General features: G+C 43.8%; 1 protein-coding gene and 1 long non-coding RNA gene across 2 annotated transcripts in view; one reads left to right on the forward strand and one right to left on the reverse strand.

Moving 5' to 3' along the window:
• Nucleotides 1-21,421, forward strand: part of LOC137527768 (P2Y purinoceptor 1-like) — a 61,926-nt gene extending 40,505 nt beyond the window's left edge. Inside the window, exons 3-4 of the mRNA XM_068248642.1 lie at nucleotides 14,314-14,421; nucleotides 20,161-21,421. Of these exons, the coding sequence (XP_068104743.1) occupies nucleotides 14,314-14,421; nucleotides 20,161-21,208 (1,156 nt within the window). The 3' untranslated portion in view covers nucleotides 21,209-21,421. The remainder of the gene's footprint in view (nucleotides 1-14,313; nucleotides 14,422-20,160) is intronic.
• The window catches only part of LOC137527771 (uncharacterized), a 70,767-nt gene that overhangs the window by 4,158 nt on the left and 44,780 nt on the right, over nucleotides 1-21,829 (reverse strand). The gene's annotated exons all lie outside the window — the stretch shown is intronic.

A 21,829-nucleotide genomic window follows, 5' to 3' on the forward strand; every position in this document is an offset into this window, starting at 1 on the left:
CGTTATTTTCACCACAGTTCCTGTAAAGAGAACCCAAGCCACAGCTCAGGTTTAAAAGAAATAAATATGTCAGCCTCCATATCCCTCTCATTGCAGTTGTCCTTTAACACTGTGAGCTTGATTCATGAAAGTTTACAGCGCTAGGCATCGTGGGTTAAACCAGCGAGCGCATGCTACTGTCCGCGTAGCGTGCGCTCTTAAGCTGTGCACGCTCCCTTGGAGTGCCCGGCGATGGTATGTAGCCCGATCGTGATAAATTACTAGCACGGCCGCTACTACATTAAAGGGGCACTATGGCAAAAAATTGTAAAATTGTAAAATATATGCACACCTATGCAAATAAGTAGTATGTTTTTTCCAGAGTAAAACGAGCCATAAATTACTTTTCTCCTATGTTGCTGGCACTTACAGTAGGCAGTAGAAATCTGACATTACCGACAGGTTTTGGACTAGTCCATCTCTTCATAGGGAATTCTCAGGGATTTATTTATTTTCAAAAGCACTTAGTGAATGGCAATTGCTCTGACCAACTGCCAAAAAACAGTATAGCGAACAGGGAAGCTGGTCAGCATCATTGTTTAAATCCTTTTTTAGGGAATATCTTTATAGGTGGCCATACATAGTACAAATTTTCAATTAGATAATTTAGTTCGATTATTCCGTTAGATCGAATATAAAGATTTTTCCAGCATGTCCGATCATTTTTCCCGAAAAAACGGGATAATCGTTCGAATTTCTTGATCGAAAAAAAAAATATTTTCAACTTTCATTCAATTCGATCATTTAGATCGAATAAACAGGAAAATCGAACGTTTTTATTGTACCGTGTATGGCCACCATAAAGAATAAAAGCCTTGCTGACAATCCCCTATGAAGAGATGGACTAGTCCAAATCCTGTCACTTCTGCGAGATTTCTATTACCTACTGTAAGTGACAGCAACATAGGAGAAAGTAATTTATGGCTCATTTTACTCTGGAAAATAAGTACTTGTTAGTTGTCTGTTTGCATATATTCTAAATTTTACAGTTTTTCGCCATAGTGCCCCTTTAACATAGTCTCACTAGTAAAGTATCGAGGTTGTGCTACATACAGGGGCGTAACTAGAAATCACAGGGCCCCTCTGAAAAACTTTGGATGGGGCCCCCCAGGTGTCGTTGCTGGAGGGAAGAGTGCTGATGGCAGCCCGAGGTGAGGGAGGGGGGAATCGGGCCCCCCTCCCTGCTGCTATTTGTGCCTGCTGCTCCCCCTTCCTGCATTGCAGGGGCGCATCTGGGTAATATAGCGCCAATGGCAAACACTAAAATTGCGACCCCCCGGTCAGAGGCTCCCCTGTAAAAACTGCACCCTTTCTCATGCACATTTGTTATAGTGGTCTCTGTTTGTCAGTCTTCTTATTCCCTCTCTGTACTCTGTCAGTTCTGCATAAATAAATACATCATACTAATAATATAGTAGGATATTAGACTATGATTATGGTAGGATTAGATTGTGAGCTCCTCCGAGGACAGTCAGTGACACGACTATGTACACTGCCAATATATTTATGTAGCACTAACGTCTTTTGCAGCACTTTACAGGGGGTGAAATCACCCTGTGTGAGTCAGAGTGCAGCCAAAAGACAGCAATAACAGACAGGGGGGTCACACTGACAGCAATAACAGACAGGGGGTGACACAGACAGCAATAACAGATGGGGAGGTCACACAGACAGCAACAACAGGCAGGGAGGTCACACACACAGCAATAACAGACAGGGGGTCACACAAACAGCAATAACAGACAGGGGGGGGTCACACAGACAGCAATACCAGACAGGGGGATCACACAGACAGCAATAACAGACAGGGGGATCACACAGACAGCAATAACAGACAGGGGGGTCACACAGATAGCAATAACAGACAGGGGGGGTCACACAGACAGCAATAACAGACAGGGGGATCACACAGACAGCAATAACAGACAGGGGGATCACACAGACAGCAATAACAGACAGGGGGGTCACACAGATAGCAATAACGGACAGGGGGGTGACACAGACAGCAATAACAGACAGGGGGGTCACACAGACAGCAATAACAGATGGGGGGATCACACAGACAGCAATAACAGACAGGAGGGTCACACAGATAGCAATAACAGACAGGAGGGTCACACAGACAGCAATAACAGATGGGGGGATCACACAGACAGCAATAACAGACAGGGGGGGGGTCACACAGATAGCAATAACAGACAGGGGGGTCACACAGACAGCAATAACAGACAGGGGGGTCACACAGACAGCGATAACAGACAGGGGGGTCACACAGACAGCAATAACAGACAGGGGCGGTCACACAGACAGCAATAACAGACAGTGAGGGTCACACAAACAGCAATAACAGATGGGGTGGGGTCACACAGACAGCAATAACAGACGGGGGGGGGGGGCACACAGACAGCAATAACAGACGAGTACATAATGTACCAACCGAAGACAAAATCCACACAAGACCGCACCACACAAAAATGTCCAATGATAATTAATGAGCTTTATTGAAGTATATAATTGCACAAATGCTCATAGTTCAGTTAGTAGCTAGTAGAAGGTGAGGTGTTTTTAATTTCATTTCTCCCATTTAGCTGACTCCTGGGCTTTTGGCATGGTTCCCACTAGAACGCTGATAAAAACTAGCATTTTTGCCTGGTTAGAGTAGGACTCACCAGATCGGGGACACTTTGGCGCAGTTGGTGAGCTTAAACGCGTTAAAGCGTAACCAAAGAGCCCCTGTCACTGTTTTCCTGTTGTGTGCTGCAGCACCCTCTGTATTTATATATTTCTTATGGAGATTGGTGTTCTCCAGTGCTGCGTGCATGCTTTGCATAGTATTGCATAAAATTCGGTTTGTGCTGCTCATCCCTTGGCTTATATATATATATATATATATATATATATATATATATATATATGTATATGTATATATATATATATATATATATATATATGAATGAATGCATAAACACCGTCAGTAGGTGAACACAACATACTGGAGCCATCTAGTGGTAGAAACATATAACGGCTCACAGCAAACAATAAAAATACATGACAATCAGAATCACGTGTAGTCACGTGAGCGCCGAGTGGAACGCATCGTGGGAGGCACCGAGGGACGGACGAAGAAGACGTCACACAGGTAAGCTCGACCCCCTCCGCACAGCATTACTGGGTGAGATCCGGATAGCACTATCCGTACTCACCCGAATCCGAGCCCATGCCTAGCGGTGACATCACTCAAGCACTGCTACGTCAGGAAACCCGCTGGAACTATGAATTGGATACTAAGATACCGGTGGGTCTTCACAAGGATTTTACCTTTTTAGGATATCTTCATTAATATGCAGTTTGCCAACTTTAACCCCTAATTTTTCATTGGTTATGGTATATTCCTATTTCATACTCCACAAATGGGAGTTTTTCCACCCTTTCTTCACCCTCATCCCTGGTGTGTTGTTTGTTCTATCTTATTGTACATGGATATGTTTAGTGAGTAGACATATCCATGAAGAAGATTCTTTGTCTGTTTTTCCTCACCTTGCCAGTATATTCACGGTAGTATAGGTGTGCTGTATTGGGGGGTTTAGTGAGTAGACCCTCATGAGCACATTCATCACTGCATGGTTTGTTTGGCATAGTACGTTGTGGCTATCACTTTGTTGTATTGATGGTCCTATGGGGTAATCTTTTATTGTTCCTGTTTATTTACTGAGGCCCTTGAAACAGTTGAGGGATTTTCCTCAGCTTGTATTAACATCCAGCTTATACAATACAATACAATACAATAACATTTGTAAAGCGCTTTTCTCCCATAGGACTCAAAGCGCATAGCTGTGTCTCAGATTAATACAGGGTTTCAGGCTGGGTTGTGTTACAGAGGGGATAGTCAGATGTTCATGAATGCCAGACTGAAAAGGTAGGTTTTCAGTTTAGACTTAAATGTTTCCAGGGATGGGGCTGTCCTGATTGGGTGTGGCAGGGAGTTCCAAAGTGTAGGGCAGCATGACAAAAGGCTCTGTCTCCAAAGGTTTTGAGGTGGACTCTGGGGGTGACCAAGGTGTTACGTCCTTTTGATCTAAGATTGTGGGGGGTGTGATGTAGTTGCAACAAGTCCTTCAGGTATCCAGGGCCCAGATTGTGCAAGGATTTGAATGTCAGTAAGCCAATCTTAAACAGAATTCTCCATTTTATCGGTAGCCAGTGGAGTGAGCTCAGGGTTGGTGTTTATGTGGCGGTTGTTGGATTTAATGTTTTAAAATATAATACCAATTTATTTACATCTGTTGTTCTTTGATTTACTCCTAGTGATACCGTGCTTGCTATTGTGGGACGATGGTTGACTACTGAGGTTCCTGCTACTCACCTTCTGGATTTGCATAATAGAATTGGAATAAAGTCAAGATTGTCATATATTTTTATTGTTTGCTGTGAGCCGTTATATGCTTCTACCACTAGATGGCTCCAGTATGTTGTGTTCACCTACTGACGGTGTTTATGCATTCATATATATATATATATATATATATATATATATATATATATATATATATATATATACATATACACACACACCTTTTGTATTTTGTAAAACTTTTTTTATATTTTTGTGCATTGTTATGGGAGAATATTGTATTTATCCTTAATTTTGCCTCTACTTTTCTCTATATTGGCTTTTCCTTTACAACTTTTCAGTCTTTCTTATCTTATACATATATATGTGCTTAGCGCACTTGCGTGCCATACCTCACTTGATGTTTACAATTGCCTTGGCAGCCCCTCCCCCCCCATCTGACTGTTCACGCCAGCGGACGGGGCCCTGCGCTCCATGTGAGCTCAGCCTCTTGCCTTTCTGTACGTGGCCACGTACGCTGCAACTTTGACCGCCCGCCCCCTTCCTGTGACACACTTCCTATTTATACGGGGGACGCGCTGGCGTCCATTATGCCTGGTAGAAGCCGTTTGCTGTGGCGAATCGCGAAGGCAGACGTTCCAGGCACACACTACCCTTCCTCTTCCAGTTTCATCGTGTTGGTGATATCTTCTTTACACCTTGTTCTTCATCCAATCACGGTCCCTGCTGGGCCATTTTTCACCTCTCCTGTGTTTGTTGCACTTTAGCGCTGGTCACTTCTTTCTACTTGCTGCACACTGAGCACCTTGTTCACACTATTTGCACCTTATTTTGGATTTTGGTTCAATTTTTTATTCAGCACTAGTCACTTTACTCATCCCACGATTTACTCTGCAATTTACCTTGGTATTGGAGGAAGGGTTTGGGCTTATTTATGCATATATACCTCATTACTCTCTATATATTTATACATGTGTGTTACCTGGAGGAGTCTTTGGTTTTAATTGTTTTAAACATTTGTGCAATTATATACTTCAATAAAGCTCATTAATTATCATTGGACATTTTTGTGTGGTGCGGTCTTGTGTGGATTTTGTCTTTGGTTGGTACATTATGTTTCAGCTTCATATCCTTTCTGCACGCACTGTCCTTACTTTGGATTATTCTAATGAGCCGTTATGATTATGTATGACTGGTGCTGCCCCTTCTCTTGTGATTTAAATTAGCAATAACAGGTGGGGGCACACAGACAGCATTAACAGACAGGAGGTCACACAAACAGCAATAACAGACAGGGGGGTCACACAGACAGCAATAACAGACAGGGGGGTTACACAGACACCAATAACAGGCGGGGGGGTCCCACAGACAGCAATAACAGACAGGGGGGTTACACGGACAGCAATAACAGGGGGGGGTCACGCAGACAGCAATAACCGACAGGGGGGGGGGGGTCACACAGACGGCAATAACAGACAGGGGGGTTACACAGACAGCAATTAAAGATGGGGGTCACACAGGCAGCAATAACCGACAGGGGGGGTTACACAGATAGCAGCAATAACAGACGGGGGGGGGGTCACACAGCAATAACAGACAGGGGTCACACAGCAATAATGGCCCATACTCACGGGTTACAAATGTCGCCGCAACACGCGGCGCGCGCGTGTTGCAGCGACAGGTCACCCGTGAGTATGCGGCGTTGCCCGGGCGCGCACCCCGAACTGTCGCTCGTCGCCGGGCGATTGAACCGCTCAATCGCCTGCCGAAAGTCGCCGCCGCACCTGTCACTAGTCCGCGTGAGTACGCGGACTAGCGACAGCAACAAGATAAGTAATACATTGGGCTTCCGGTGGGGGGAGGCGCAACAGCGACAGCTTCCGCCGCATCAGTTGCCAGGTCCCTCCGCTGTGTGTATGCGGAGGGACCTGGCGACGAGCTGTCGCCGGCCTGTTGCGCACACGCTCACGTGTGCTGGCGACAGGCCAAAAAGTTGCCCGTGAGTATGGGCCATAACAGACAGGGGGGTCACATTGCAGGGCAGCCTGTCACACTACACATGCCTCATAGTGCAGCTGAACAGATGCTGCCTGCAGAGTCTGTGCTCCATATACAGCTCCCTTCCTCCTGTGCAGATCTAGTCTACATACCTTTCATGTCACAATGACTGTACTCCCCATCCTAAGGAGTCTGAGGGAGAGGATCAGTCCCAATCGCCAAGTCTCTCCTGCCATTCCAGCCCCACCATTTTCTGTCAGGAAAGTGTTTTATAGTTGGAATTTCTTATCAGTGAGGGTCACACTGCAGCACTTCCTGTCTGAGTCAGGACTGAGTCAGCCACTTACAAACCTGGTATTTAACTTTTTCAGTCAGAGAAAGAAAAAAAGGAACCCAGCATAGTTATTAGTGTGCTAGGCACTGTACATACACATGTGTCTATCTCATCATGTCACATGTCACTTCGTTTATCCTTTAAGTGTATTTTGGGGAACAGCTGCCAGATTACGATATATGTATGTTGGGGGAACCACTGCTGCCAGATTATGTCTATTTTGGGGGAACAATTGCCATATTATCTTTATTTTGGAGGAACCTCTACCAAATTACATGTATTTTTGGTGAAATGCTGTCAGATTACATGTATTTTGGGGGTAAACACTATTGCAGAGCTCAAACTTCCCTGGTAGACCTTTTACACCACTGCTAAGGTCATGTATATTTTATTTGGCCCCACCCATTATCACGCCCACATTCTGTTGTGTGGCCGTGCCCCTTTTTGGGGAGGGTGCAGTAATAGTCTTTGTCCCCCGGCGCTGAAAGCCCAACTACGCCTCTGCTTCCAGTTGACACTTGGATATCTGGGACACTGATGTGAAAATGAACATAACGCCAGATTACAGGTCTATATCTACTAGGTCAAAGTGTGTTGAACACAACTTGATTCAACTTTAAGAAAAATAAGGGTTGCGCACAATATCCAGTGCAAAAGTATAAGGCTTTTTTAAATTGGGCTAAAAGCAATCCGTAAAGTTGGCCACTTGGTGGATTGGTTTTAATCTGATTTAGTAAAGGCTTCTGCTTTTGCATTGATATTTTGCCCAACTTCTCTTCTTCACTACTGATCCAGGGACTGAGTCACCTGGTGCCTCCAACAACCTGTGTGGCTTTTCCTGCTCACAGTTTCTAGCACAGGAAACACAGAGTTCAACCATCTTCCAAAACATCAACTAGCTGCAAATGTAACCAATTGTGGTCAATAGGAGTCAACAGTTACTGCACAGTCCAAATTTGCTTCAAGTTACATCTGGCATGGTATGCTGGCTCCTCGAACAGCGACAGATACAAGCTACAGAGAGTCATCAGGTCAGTAGAGAGAATCATAGGGAAACCCCTCCCCCCGCTTGACCGCCTCTTCTACTCCAGACTGCGATCCAGAGCACAAAGAATTGCAAGTGATCCCTCACACCTAGGCCACTGCTACTTTAGACGGCTCCCATTGGGGAAGAGACTTCGGGTCATATCCACCAAGTCAGCTAGGCACAAGAACACCTTCTTCCCCTCTGCTGTCAACCTTCTGAACTCTAGTAAGTGGCTCCAACCCTAGGCCTGCAGTCAAATTGACTGCTTTGATAGGACGGTGGTCTGCCTCCAGCCTTCAACGTCACAGTGTTAAGCTGCTCAGTTCTGTACTGACAAGAATGATTTGTCTATGTTTATTATGTCTGTTCTGTCTCAGCCTGTAGTTTTCACTCTGTCAAAGCAAATTGTCTCCCTCCTGAGCTGTGTTTACATCTTCTGTGCCAACCCCAATTCCGGGCACGACTTGGGTCGCGCTTGGTGAATAAAAACCTTTTCTGATTCTGATTCTTTCTGATTCTGATAGTTAACACCTACCTTAAAGGGGCACTACAGCGAAAAACTGTAAAATTTTAAAGTAGTACATTTTTTCCAGAGTAAAATGAACGATAAATTACTTTTCTCCTATGTTGCTGTCACTTACAGTAGGTAGTAGAAATCTGACAGAAGTGACAGGTTTTGGAGTAGTCCATCTCTTTATAGGGGATTCTCAGCAAGGCTTTTATTCTTTATAAAGATGTTCCCTACAAAGGATTTAAACAATGATGCCGGCCAGCGTCCCTGTTCACTACACAGTTTTTGGCAGTTGGAAAGAGCAACTGCCATTCACTAAGTGCTTTTGAAAATAAATATATTCCTGAGAATTCCCTAAAAAGAGATGGACTAGTCCAAAACCTGTCACTTCTGTCAGATTTCTACTACCTACTGTAAGTGACAGCACCATAGGAGAAAAGTAATTTATGCCTCATTTTACTCTTAAAAAAATGTACTTCTTATTTGTATATGTTTACATATATTCTAAATTTTACAGTTTTTCGCTGTAGTGCCCCTTTAATTGTGCATAACATGCCACCTTCCAACTGCTGGAGAATGCCTGCACATGTGTTGGAGCAGCTGGAGGGTGATTCCTCAACTATTTGCCATTTGTGTCAACTTTCCAACAAAAGCATTTTGTTGTTCTAGACTCTAGAAACAAAAGTGACTTCGTTTATACACAGTAGTTTAAAGTTCCTTAGGTTCATTCACCATAGGTTTGTGGTCCAGACCAGACCAGCAGGGGCGCCGCGAGGCATAAAGCAGACCACGCGGCCGCTTGGGGCCTCAAGGTCTTAGGGGCCTCGGCGGCTTCGTGACGTCGGCGTGACGTCACTGTTTTCCCGCAGCCCCGCGGGGCTGGCAGAGCAGAGCAGGGCTACGGGAAGATGGCCGCCGCCGAAGCCCTGCTCTGGAGACTATTTATGTCTCCAGTACAGGGCTTCGGGTGGCCATCTTCCCGTAGCCCTGATTCAATCAGCGCGGGAGATTGGAGGAGGGAGGGAGCTCCGTGGGAACTGCGCGCCTGAGGAGGCGGCCGGGAGACGGGGAGAGAAGACTTCTGCCAGTGCCAGGTCAGTAAATTATTTTCTTTTTGGAGCTCTAATTGCGTTTATCTGCTGAAAATGTGCCCTAACTGCGTTTATCTTCTGAAAATGTGCCCTAATTGCGTTTGATATCTGCTGAAAATGCGTTTGATTTCTGCTGAAAATGTGCCCAAATTGCATTTGATTTCTGATGAAAATGTGCCCTAATTGCATTTGATTTCTGCTGAACTGTGCCCTAATTGCGTTTGATTTCTGCTGAAAATGTGCCCTAATTGCGTTTGATTTCTGCTGAAAATGTGCCCTAATTGCGTTTGATTTCTGCTGAAAATGTGCCCTAATTGCGTTTGATTTCTGCTGAAAATATGCCCTAATTGCGTTTGATTTCTGCTGAAAATGTGCCCTAATTGCGTTTGATTTCTGCTGAAAATGTGACCTAATTGCATTTGATTTCTGATGGACTGTGCCCTAATTGCGTTTGATTTCTGCTGAAAATGTGCCCTAGTTGCGTTGGATTTCTGCTGAACTGTGCCCTAATTGCGTTTGATTTCTGCTGAAAATGTGCCCTAATTGCGTTTGATTTCTGCTGAACTGTGCCCTAATTGCGTTTGATTTCTGCTGAAAATGTGCCCTAATTGCGTTTGATGTCTGCTAAAATGTGCCCAAATTGCGTTTGATTTCTGCTGAAAATGTGCCCAAATTGCGTTTGATTTCTGCTGAAAATGTTCCCAAATTGCATTTGATTTCTGCTGAAATGTGGGCCAAATTGCGTTTGATTTCTGCTGAAATGTGGCCCAAATTCTGTTTGTTTTCTGTTGAAATGTTGCACAAATTGCGTTTGTTTTCTGCTGAAATGTTGCACAAATTGCGTTTTTATTTTCTGGTGTCTGGGGTAACTGTTGCTGCATTTATTATTTAATGTACGCAAGAGAAGTTATGACTATATATAGCACCACACAATGGATATCAAAGGTATAACAATTTATTAGAATAATTCATCAAACGACACTATGCAGCATTAAAAACATCTAAAAAACAAAAATTATTATTATTGGATTATGCTATTTATTAATTGGATTATGCTATTTATGTACGTTACTCACGTTAATGCACTTTAGCTTGTGGCTTTCTGAACCCGGGTTCAATCCCTGTGGTAGCTCTCACTGCGCTACCCAGGAGATTCATTATACTGCTATTATAGCTTATATGGTGAGCTCATGCTTATGGATTTATACCAATGAGATGAGGTGTCCTTTTGTTTTTTAGATGTTTTTAATGCTGCATAGTGTCGTTTGATGAATTATTCTAATAAATTGTTATACCTTTGATATCCATTGTGTGGTGCTATATATAGTCATAACTTCTCTTGCGTACATTTTCCTATAGTGACTAAGCACACACTTATCCTTCATGGTGTTGCTGGGACATTCTTCTCATTTATTATTTAATGATCATAGTAGGCTATATTTGCTGTGCTACGGTTAAGCTCCGCCCATACAATGTCATGGCCATGCCCATCTCTCGTCGCGATCTCCCGCACATCCATTTTTCCCCACAAACAGCCCAGCCCCAATCCACCCTCCCGCTCCACCCACATGCCATGGCCACGCCCACTTATGAGGGATAGCCACACCCATTTTTTGCCGCTTCGCGCGCCGCAGGATGGGGCCACTTACTATAGTCCGCTTGGGGCCACAAAAACCTTAGCTGCACCCCTGCAGACCAGACAAAGCCTTGTGCACAGCAAGTACCTGGAACCGGAAGTTCCTCAGCGATGGATAGTAATTGAGCATTGTAGGGTACATAAATTGCAAAAGACACGTACGTGGCTTTGATATTATGTACATATTGCAAGCACTCTCCCCCTATTGTTTCCTGTCATTGTACACTGACCTGATGAAGTGGGTGTACACCCTCGAAATGCATTGTTGTGAGCTAATAAACAATTTTTTTAACCTTTTTCATTTTCCTGCTCTTCTTTAGAGGCAAGTCCTCCACTTATCCTTCTTGTTACGCCACCGTGAAGAGTGCCCCAAATAGTTGCTCGCCTTAACAGAGAGAAGCCCCTTTCCCCATCCTCCTCAACCCATTTCCTCTTCTACAAAACCGTTGACAGGCCCTCATCAACGGCTTACGCATGCACAGTAGCAAATACGCGCAATTACGTGCCGCAACATTGTATCGGTAATTGTTTTAAAATCCACATGTCCCCATAGACTAACATGATGATGCAGATCGCCACAAGTCGACGCATCACTGCAGTGTTGACGTAGTTTTGTACCTGCGTTAGGGCTGCAGCAAAAACGTCACTTCCGTTTCGTCGCACCGTACCGCGGAAGTATGAAAGTCTTCATATACTTTCAATTGCCCCGGATTGGGGTGTGGTATCACCCTAGTGTGAAAGGGCTCTAAAGATCCAATCCACCACGATGGTTGTAATAGCCATGTGTGGCAAAATGCTATTTGTATAATTGCACGCACATACATACGTCACGGGATCGCGGAAAGGATTGATAAAATTGCCTGCTATCGGAAAAATTTAGCAAAAAGTCACAACCAGGGTATGAGCTTTAACCTCTTGAGGACCGCGGTCTTAAACCCCCCTAGTGACCAGGCCATTTTTAACACAATAGGCCACTGCAGCTTTAAGGGTTCCCTGTAAGGCCGCACAACTCAGCACACGAGTGATTCCTCCCCCCCTCCTTTTCTCCCCACCAACAGAGCTCTCTGTTGCTGGGGTCTGATCGCTCCTCCGATGTTTAGTTTCTTTTTATGAATTTGAGTGTTTTTTAAATAATTTTTTTTTTTTGCACAGTGGGAGACATGGCAGCGCTTTCAAACAAAACTTATACTTGAATGATTTATCTGCATTGATGTGGAGCTCCAATAACTGGACTACATTACACAACTAGCACTCACTACAGGCAAAGGGGGGTGTTAGCTTCAGTAATAATGTGTGCACAAATTATTATGTAATAGACTTCTCCACAGCGGTGACGTACCCCCGCGGGTAAGACCTAACACTAATCTAATGATAAAAACATAATATTCCTCGTGCTGCTGATCATAAATGGTATACACATTTCAAAAAACCAACATACAGAGATAGATGCTCAAGGATGCACCTGAAATGCAAGCTAACAGAGGCAATGCAGAGCCCCTCTGGAACAAAATACATGCCATGAATGCAAAACAGATGCAAATTATGTGCTAATGCTAATCAAAATTTTTTTTTAAAGTGGATGTGAAGCAGTGAATGCAGCTAGCCACTAGTATACTTACGTTCAATCTGCACAGTGGGCGTAAACTAGGAGATGACGTAAGTATAGCGTGACCATAGCAACAATCAACAAGTACTGTGTAAAAAAATAAATGCACCTTCAATCACAAAATAGCACATCCCCACATACAGACAAAAGTTCTGTTCCAATAGAACTCCATGTGGGGAAAGCAACACAAGGCCATCAAGTGCAACAGTACCACTTGCACAGCTGGAAAGCAAAAATTTGTCACCGCACGCCGCCGCCCCCCCCCTCCCCCCCCCCCCCCCCCCCGGTAGCCTGGAGATCCCATTCATCGATCTAAGTCCCTGGTAGAAAAACCAACTGCTTCTTTTCAGAGGGCGCGGTCCTTCTGAAAGAAAAAAATCACGTCCTCCTTGTAGTTCCTGTGAGCGAGGATAGAAAAACAATACATAGAAAATAGATATATGGCGAGGATAGATAAACAAAAACTCATTGTGGCCAAATAGTAAAACTACATGCACATACATTTTTAATACAAAACGACACAATAAATTACATTTAAAATTAACTGTTTACCTCCCACACCCAAAAAATACCCAAATAAAATATTTAACTAAAAGAAAAAAAAATTACAATTTAAAAAAACAAAAACATAAATAGTTACCTAAGGGTCTGAACTTTTTTAATATGCATGTGAAGAGGGGATACAACTAATATTTTTTAAATTATAAGCTTGTAAATAGTGATGGACGCAAAACTAAAAAAATGCACCTTTATTTCCAAATAAAATATTGGCGCCATACATTGTGATAGGGACATAATTTAAATGGTGTAATAACCGGGACCAGTGGGCAAATAAAATACATGGGTTTTAATTATGGTAGCATGTATTATTTTAAAGCTATAATGGCTGAAAACTGAGAAAAAAGATTTTTTTCCTTTTTTTTCTTAATATTCCTGTTAAAATGCATTTACAAAAACATAATTCTTAGCAAAATGTACCACCCCAAGAAAGCCTAATTGGTGGAGGAAAAAACAAGATATAGATCAATTCATTGTGATAAGTAGTGATAAAGTTATTGACGAATGAATGGGAGGTGAAAATTGCTCGGATGCATAAGGTGAAAAACGACTGAAGGCTGAAGTGGTTAAAGGGATACTGTAGGGGGGTCAGGGGAAAATGAGTTGAACTTACCTGGGGCTTCTAACGGTCCCCCGCAGACATCCTGTGTTGGCGCAGCCACTCACCGATGCTCCAGCCCCGCCTCCGGTTCACTTCTGGAATTTCAGACTTTAAAGTCTGAAAACCACTGCGCCTGCGTTGCCATGTCCTCGATCCCGCTGATGTCATCAAGAGCGCACAGCGCAGGCCCAGTATGGTCTGTGTCTGCGCAGTACACTCCTGGTGACATCAGCGGGAGCGAGGACACGGGCGTGCAGGCGCAGTGGTTTTCTGACTTTAAAGTCAGAAATTCCAAAAGTGAACTGGAGGCGGGGCCGGAGCATCGGTGAGTGGCTGCGCCAACACAGGATGTCTGCGGGGGACCATTAGAAGCCCCGGGTAAGTTCAGCTCATTTTCCCCCGACCCCCCCACAGTATCCCTTTAAGTTAGTTAGTGTGGTAGAAATGTGAAGCTGTATTAGTCAAGAAAAATATTTGTAAGTTGTGGTGAGCGGTGTTACTGGCACCCAAATCTGCTTCAGAATGAAACAAGCATCACTGCTACATTTATATATGTCTCAGGGAGGAAGTCTATTTTCAAGAAAACATAAATCACGAATCCTGCCAGAAGCTTCTGCTCTTCTGCTTCCGACAACCGAATCGTCAGTTTGGAATTGTTTTTCTGAGCAGGTTAGTAAATATTTACTGAACAATGAAAAATGATCAATAGAGAGCACATATGCTGGTTAGATTGAGAGGACATCAGACTTAAAGTGGACCTAAACTCTTGCACAGGACAGAAGGAAAACATAGATAAATGCACCCTGTATGAATTTAAAGAGTTTCGCCTGTCTGATGCACCCTCATCTGTGACTAATCTTAACTGTAATTTGATCTCTCCCCTGTGTCAGCTGACTACCACAGCAGATAAGCTGATTTGAAAGCACAGGGTGTTAACAAAGTGTCGGTTTCCATGAAAGCAGGAAGTAGATACACTGCAGATTTATTGCAGGATTTGTATCAGCTGTACCAAAGAAATGTTTTTTCTTTAAAGGTTATTATGCTGTTGCATATTTTTTTAGAATAGAGAGTAAGTTCTGAGTCCAAGTCCGCTTTAAACTATAACTCAATTATCAAATCTGTAGTTTTAAAACTCATACTCTCTCACAGATTGTATATGATTCCCCAGGACTCTATTTGAAATTTAAAATAATATTCAAATACACTCCAATATACTCTCGGCAACTGTATTCACACTCTTTTTTTTTTTCTTTCTTTGCCCCTTTTATAGTTTTTTCGTTTAGAGGTTAATAATTTTGATGATACATAGTAGGGGTATAAATACTCCATACATTCTAGATATAAAGACATACTGTATATTTATTAGAATAGATCATCAAAATCTTTAAATGATGATCTAACTGTAATACAGTTTTATAAAGGTTGGATGCGACTTCCAGTGACTTTGTTGGTTGGATCTTAGTCCACCAGTTACTGGAGGATTCAGCTCCATGGAAAATAACAGACAACGAGCAGTATTATAGTGTTATTAGCATACATCTTATATTGTATTGTTGAATAGGATTTATGGCAGACACTGTTCTATAATAGTATTTATTCTGATCTGTTGAAATTGGTCTAATAGTTCATTGTTTTGATGTAATAATCAGACTGTTGTTGATATGTCTTTTTATGAAAATGACTGTATTTAAAAATTTGAAAACCCCCAATAAAAATTATTGAAACCTAAACTATAACTGTATGGGCATGACCATACATGAACTTATTATAGTTCTTAGTACTGGAAATATTTTCACCAGCTCTGTTGTCTGCTGCAGGGTATGGAGCCACTTGTTCTGTGCAGGGATGTCACTCATAGGGTCCCACAGCAAAACTTTGATGGGGTCCCCCGATGTACACCCCCCTCCCCTTGGTGCCCTTCATGGCCTTGGGGCTGATCTCACAAGGGTCATAAAACAAGTGTGGCCATTAGGATCTTCCCACCCATAACAAGTGTAGCCACAAAAACACCTGATCTGAAGGATGGGCCCCTTTATTGAAGGGAGTGAAGTAGTAGTTGGAGCCCCCTTACAGCTCTGGGCCACCCCTGCTCCTCTATAATTACGCCCCTGGTTCTGTTGGCAGTGCCTTGGCAATGGTGGCAAGAGCATCTGAAGCCATTTCAATTCCCTGTTTTTTTCGCACAGTTATCTTAAGCATTAACCACTTGAGGACTGCGGCGTTAAACCCCCCCCCCCCCCCCCCCCTAGTGACCAGGCCATTTTCACTTAATTGGCCCACTGCAGGGCTGCACAACACAGCACACAAGTGATTCCCCCCTCCTTTTCCCCCCACCAACAGAGCTCTCTGTTGGTGGGGTCTGATCGCCCCCACATTGTTTATTTATTTTTGGATTAATATTTATATAAAAGATTTTTAAATAAATTTAACTTTTTTTTGCCCCATTCCCCTTCCTCCCTCCCACCAGCCAGCCAATCATGCAATCGGCTCTCATAGGCTTCAGGCTATGAGAGCTGATCGCTCTCCTGTGGGCCAGGGGGACAGCCGTGTCACACGGCTGTCCCCAGTACAGCGCTGCTGCAGATCGGAGACTGAAAGCAGGAGATGCGCGCGCATCGTGCGCGCGATCTCCTGCTAGCCCCGTAGAAGACTGTTCACGCCAATGGGGGTGGAGCAGTCCTGGGGCTGCCGCACTGCTCACGCCAATTGGCGTGGAGCAGTCGGCAACAGGTTAAGATCAAAGCTGTAAGTAGGTAGAGAAGAAGAAACACAGTGAGGTCCGGGAGCCCAATCTGGTACCCAATAGGTACGGAAAAAAAATTGTAGATAGAGAAGGTAGAATACTCACAAGAGTGAGTTGCTGGGTGAGGCAACCACTCGTTCTCGCATGTGGGGAAGTCCCGTCCCCACTCGGACTTTTAAGTTGGTCGCTGCTCCAAAAAAAATAGATTTGTCAGGAACCTTCTGACATCGATCTTCCCCTAAGGATAGAGATACTGACTAGTTTTTAGGGAGGGTTTGGAGGCGCCCGGTAGGAAATAGTGGTATGAATAACACTCTATATGGTAGTATCAACAGTACATATAAAAAAGTCTGGTCCTACCTTATAGGTGTCCCATTTCGGGAAATATACAAGTAGATGTATGTAATTCAAAAGAGAATTTGTTTTTATTGATGCCTCAGACTTTTTATATGTACTGTTGATACTACCATATAGAGTGTTATTAATACCACTGTTTCCTACCGGGCGCCTCCAAACCCTCCCTAAAAACAAGATCAAAGCTGATTCACCGCATCTGCGCGGCAGAACGAGGTATTTATCACCCCCAAATCCCGGGGCAAAATTCCACGACTTTCCAGGTTGTAGATTACGCTGCCCTGGGGAGGCAGAGCTGTGCGCAGTAGCTTTGCCTCTATTCCAGTCAATCTCAGCCTCTCCCCGCCCCTCTAAGTGAAAGAAGACTGAGAGGGGCGGGGAGAGGCGGAGATTGACTGAAGCAGAATCAGAACTACTGCACACAGCTCTGCTTCTTCCAGAAAGCAAAATTCTGCAAACGCAGAATTTTGCCCCGGGGATTTCAGGGGGATAAATAAGTCGTTCTACCATGGGGATGCTGCGAATCAGCTTGGATCGTATTGCTTAAAATAACTGCTCGATAAAAAGAGGTAACTGTAATGGCTTCAGACTCTCTTCAATAATAACCTCCGGTCAATATCCGACCAATACTTTTGACAAGTTTCGTACTGTTTATGGATTGGAATAAAAGGAAGTAAACAGGATGTTCAACTACCTGCACCCGGAAGAGGTTAATGACAAAAGCTAGGTACACACATGCGATTACTGTCGTCTAGCAGAGGTCAGGAAACAATCCCTTGCAGGACAGCTTGGGGCCCGAGGCTGTAAAGACAGATTTCTAGACTTTGGGCAATGGTGCACAGCAGAAACAATGCGATCTGGGCTGCTCAGGAGTTGGAGGTCATTAGGGTCCATCATGACACATTGGTAAGCGACATCTGGCAGCTGCTGTACACACACCAGATCAAGGGTGTCATATACCTCCCAACTTTTTGAGATAAAAAAGAGGGACAGTTAAGCCACGCTCCTGTCACACCTCTAACCACGCCCCTGGCACACCCCTAGTCACACATACCATAAAGATATTATGAAAGAAAAATAGGTTTTATCATTCAAACCACACTGGTTCTTTCTATCCTGGGTCATTTTCCTTTATATTAACATATGGGAATAAGAAATATATAGATTTAAAGAAAAGGAATAAAGTTTAGAGTCAATTAAACACATTTTTCAGTAGAAAAATACATATATGTACACAGATCTGTACATCAGTCCTGAGAGAGGGTCAAATGAGGAATAAAGAGTGACAGGGGGATTGGGTTCCCAAAGAAGGACTGTCCCTTTAAAAGAGGGACAGTTTGGAGCTAAGGTGTCAAGCTCAATCACATAAGGGGACAAAATCTAAATCCTAGTCTAAGTCAAGGGCCAAATTGTTTATTAAGATATAAAATTTGTTGTCTCAAACTAAGTGAAGTAACTATAGTGACTGTGAGGGGCTTGCTCCTCCCCCTTCTGCAGAGTAACAGAGTGGAGCAGTTTAATATTTACCTGGAGGGGGTCATGTGGGTTGTTGCTCTACCCCGGTTCAAATTGTCTGAACCAGAAACACTGGTGTGCTCCACTGGATGGAGGCAGCGCCGTATTTTCCATAAGGCACTGTAGGCATATGCCTGCAGGCGCCTAAGGGAAAGGCAGCCCTTTCTCCTCAGATTACTGACCTCAGGAGTTTACAGTCTAATCCCTGTCTCGTATCACTAACCTCAGGCACTTACACCCCAATATCAGGTAACTAAAGATGATATGAGACAGTGATTAGAGTGTAAAGGTGGCCACTAACGGTCCAATTTCTAGCGAAAAATCGTTCGAGCAATCAGAAATTCTGATCGGACGAAAAATCGTTCACTACACCATCAACTAACCAATCATTGCTTCCTATCTATCACGACCACCAAGAAAATTCAAATTTTCGTTCGACGAAAATTCATTCGGGCGACATTTTTTTTACTCGTTCATAATCGATTGCATCCACCAATGGAGATTATTTACAACCAATCCGATCAGAATTTCTGATCGCTCGAACGATTTTTCGCTAGGAATTGGACCGTTAGTGGCCAGCTTAAGATTCAAAGGACAGTTAGTGACATAAGGCAGGGATTACAGTTCAGAATATTTTTACTTGGGGGTGCAGCCTGTGTTCAGGGGTGGAGTTTAGGGCACCAGAATGCCTGTGCCTACAGGCCTCTGAGTTGTAAATCCAGCCCTGGATGGAGAGCAGTGTGCTGTCATCATTATTTTACTGCTTACAATGATGCACATTTGATGCTCTGGAGGGCCACATAAAATGGCAAGGAGGGCCGCATTCGGCCCGTGGGCCTTGTGTTTGACACCCATGATCTAGATCAGGGGTGCCCATTAGGTAGATCGCGATCTACCGGTAGATCACAAGGACTTCATGGTAGATCCTGACCGCACTAAATTTTCCATTCTGTGTATACAATTGTGCTCCTAAAATTGCACATAGGTAGATCATTTTGACATGCTAATTTTTTGAAGTAGCTCACAAGCCAAAAAAGTGTGGGCACCTCTGATCTAGATAAACGAATGATCCTCAGCCATTATCGAACGCCTTTTATCTAGTGTGTAAGTATCTTCACTGTGAGGGATGGTCGGAAATGCTTATTTCCGATTCTGCGGAAATTCCAATTTCTGCCTATGCCAATTTTCGATTTTCCCTTTTTCTGATTTTCCGATTCTCCATTTCTCCAATTTCTTATTTTCCTTTTTTTCCGACTTCCGATTAGCATTTACTAAGTCATTTTTGCATCAGTGCGAATGCAAAAAATTAAAAAAAAAAATCGTAAAAACAGAAATTGGAAAAAACGGGAATCCGAAAATGGAAAATCAGTCTTGTGATTTCTCTAAAATTACTGCGGTGATCCGAAAAATTTTGCATACTCTGATTAGTCCAATGCTTCCGAGTTCTGTGATTGGGCTAAAATTAACAAATTGCGGTAAATCGGATTTCGGCAGAATTCCGATCGGAAATGCTGATTTCCGATCAGAGATGCAGAAATTCCAATCCCGCGAAATCCGACTGAGCATCCCTATTAACTGTACAAAGTTTATTGCAAGCTTCCGAAACTTTACGTTTCTTCTTCAGGCATGATACAGATGAGAACCGTACAAAAACGGATGTAAGATACAGAGACTTATACAGCTAGTCATTAAAGGTATTACCCGACTCAGCATTTCTTAGTTTGATGTCCGAACATATTTCTCATTCAGTTCATGTCCTGTGTTATATTTCCTCTTTCTCTCACCCGTTCCTCCAGGATGTTGAATGCCAATGCCACACAAAATTTCACCGGTTGTATACCTTATAGCTTTCACATCTATGTTCCCATCTGCCTCAGCCTAATTTTTGCCTTTGGTTTCATACTGAACAGTACCAGCCTCTGGATATTCTGGTTCCGAGTAAAACGATGGAACTCGACTGTGGTTCTCCAGTTCAACTTGGCCATCTCTGACGCCATCATCACCCTAGCAGTTCCCTTGACTGTGATCTACACCGTGACCAGCCATTGGACCTTTGGAACCTTCTCCTGCCAGTTGATGGTATTTTTGTTCAGTACCCACATGTACGGAAGTATCTATTTCCTCACCATGACCAGCCTGCACAGGTACTTCACCATCGCCCACCACGGCAAGAGATCCAGCTTTATCAGCAAGCCATTCATCACAAAATGTTGCCTTGTGGTCTGGGCTTTTCTTGGTGTCCAGGGAATTCCATATTTTTTCACTGTAAAATCCTCTGAAGTTCACGGAGTTCCCAATTGTCTCAGCATCAATCAACATGACCAAAAACTTTTGCTGTTTGCTGTAAACTGGGTCATCCTGTTCACCAGCATTCTCATTCCCTTCTCCGTTATGGTTATCTGCTATAGCCTTTTGACCCGGTTTATTCTCAAAGTCAATCCAGTGAACCCCCTCAGCAAAGTCATGGTATCCAAATCTTTGCGGATGATCACAGTGCCCTTAACCATACTTTGTCTTTGTTACCTCCCGTCCCATGTCAGCAGAACTGTAGCGCTAACTGTTAGCCTGTTCTTTCCAAAATCCTGTCCTTGGCTGCGGAGCATTGAAGACATCTACACCATCACGTGGGTCCTTTCGGAGCTGAACTGTTGTTTGGATCCCATATTGTATTGTTTTGCCTCAGACAGATTTAAATATATATTCCTGGGCTTGGCTAGACTTGACAGACCTCACAGGAATCAGGACAATAGTGAAGAACATCAAACAGGGACAACTTCAGGAGCCCGTCATCTCAGTCCACTTCCAACAACAAGTTCCACTGAGATTGGATTGTCTAAGTGTTAGCGTAGATGGAAATTTTAAGTTCAATTTAGGGCCAGTTAAACAATAATTAAAAGTCAGGGTAACCCGCAGGTCAAGTGCAAGTCAACTGCTTGTTGCTGGTTCACCTGACAGGGGGCTAAGGAGGCCCTGGCCTGGGGTGCAGAGCCTTTATATTGTGCCTTACTTCCTCCCACTTCCTCTTTAGTGTAGTCGCTGTGCAGCCAATCACTTAGCAGCTCCCAATGCCTATCACAAGAAATCCAGTGTCTAGAGAGCCACTAGGTTATTGGCTGCACGGCAGCTTCACTGAAGAGGAAGTGAGAAGCACCTGTCCCCTGCTGGAACAAGGTACAGTATGAAGCTACGCTGCCACGCTTAACAGCAAAATCTTGGCGCATGGACGCTGCCTGATATGGGTGTAGCTATATATGCAATGGCATTGGCCCGGTGCACAAGAACGTGTAATTTGGGTGCCAGCGATAGCCATACCCTTAATTATGTGTCCCTCCCGAGTTGCAATGACTTGGAGGGGGAATAGTATTTTACGCCACTGGGAATTTCAGAGGCAGCAGGGTGAGCCTCGTCCAACTCACCCTGCACCCAACTCGTGTATGGGGGAGGAGCACAAAAAAAAATACTATT

The sequence above is a fragment of the Hyperolius riggenbachi genome, chromosome 8 (assembly GCF_040937935.1).
Source record: "Hyperolius riggenbachi isolate aHypRig1 chromosome 8, aHypRig1.pri, whole genome shotgun sequence".
NCBI classification, from domain to species: Eukaryota; Metazoa; Chordata; class Amphibia; order Anura; family Hyperoliidae; genus Hyperolius; species Hyperolius riggenbachi.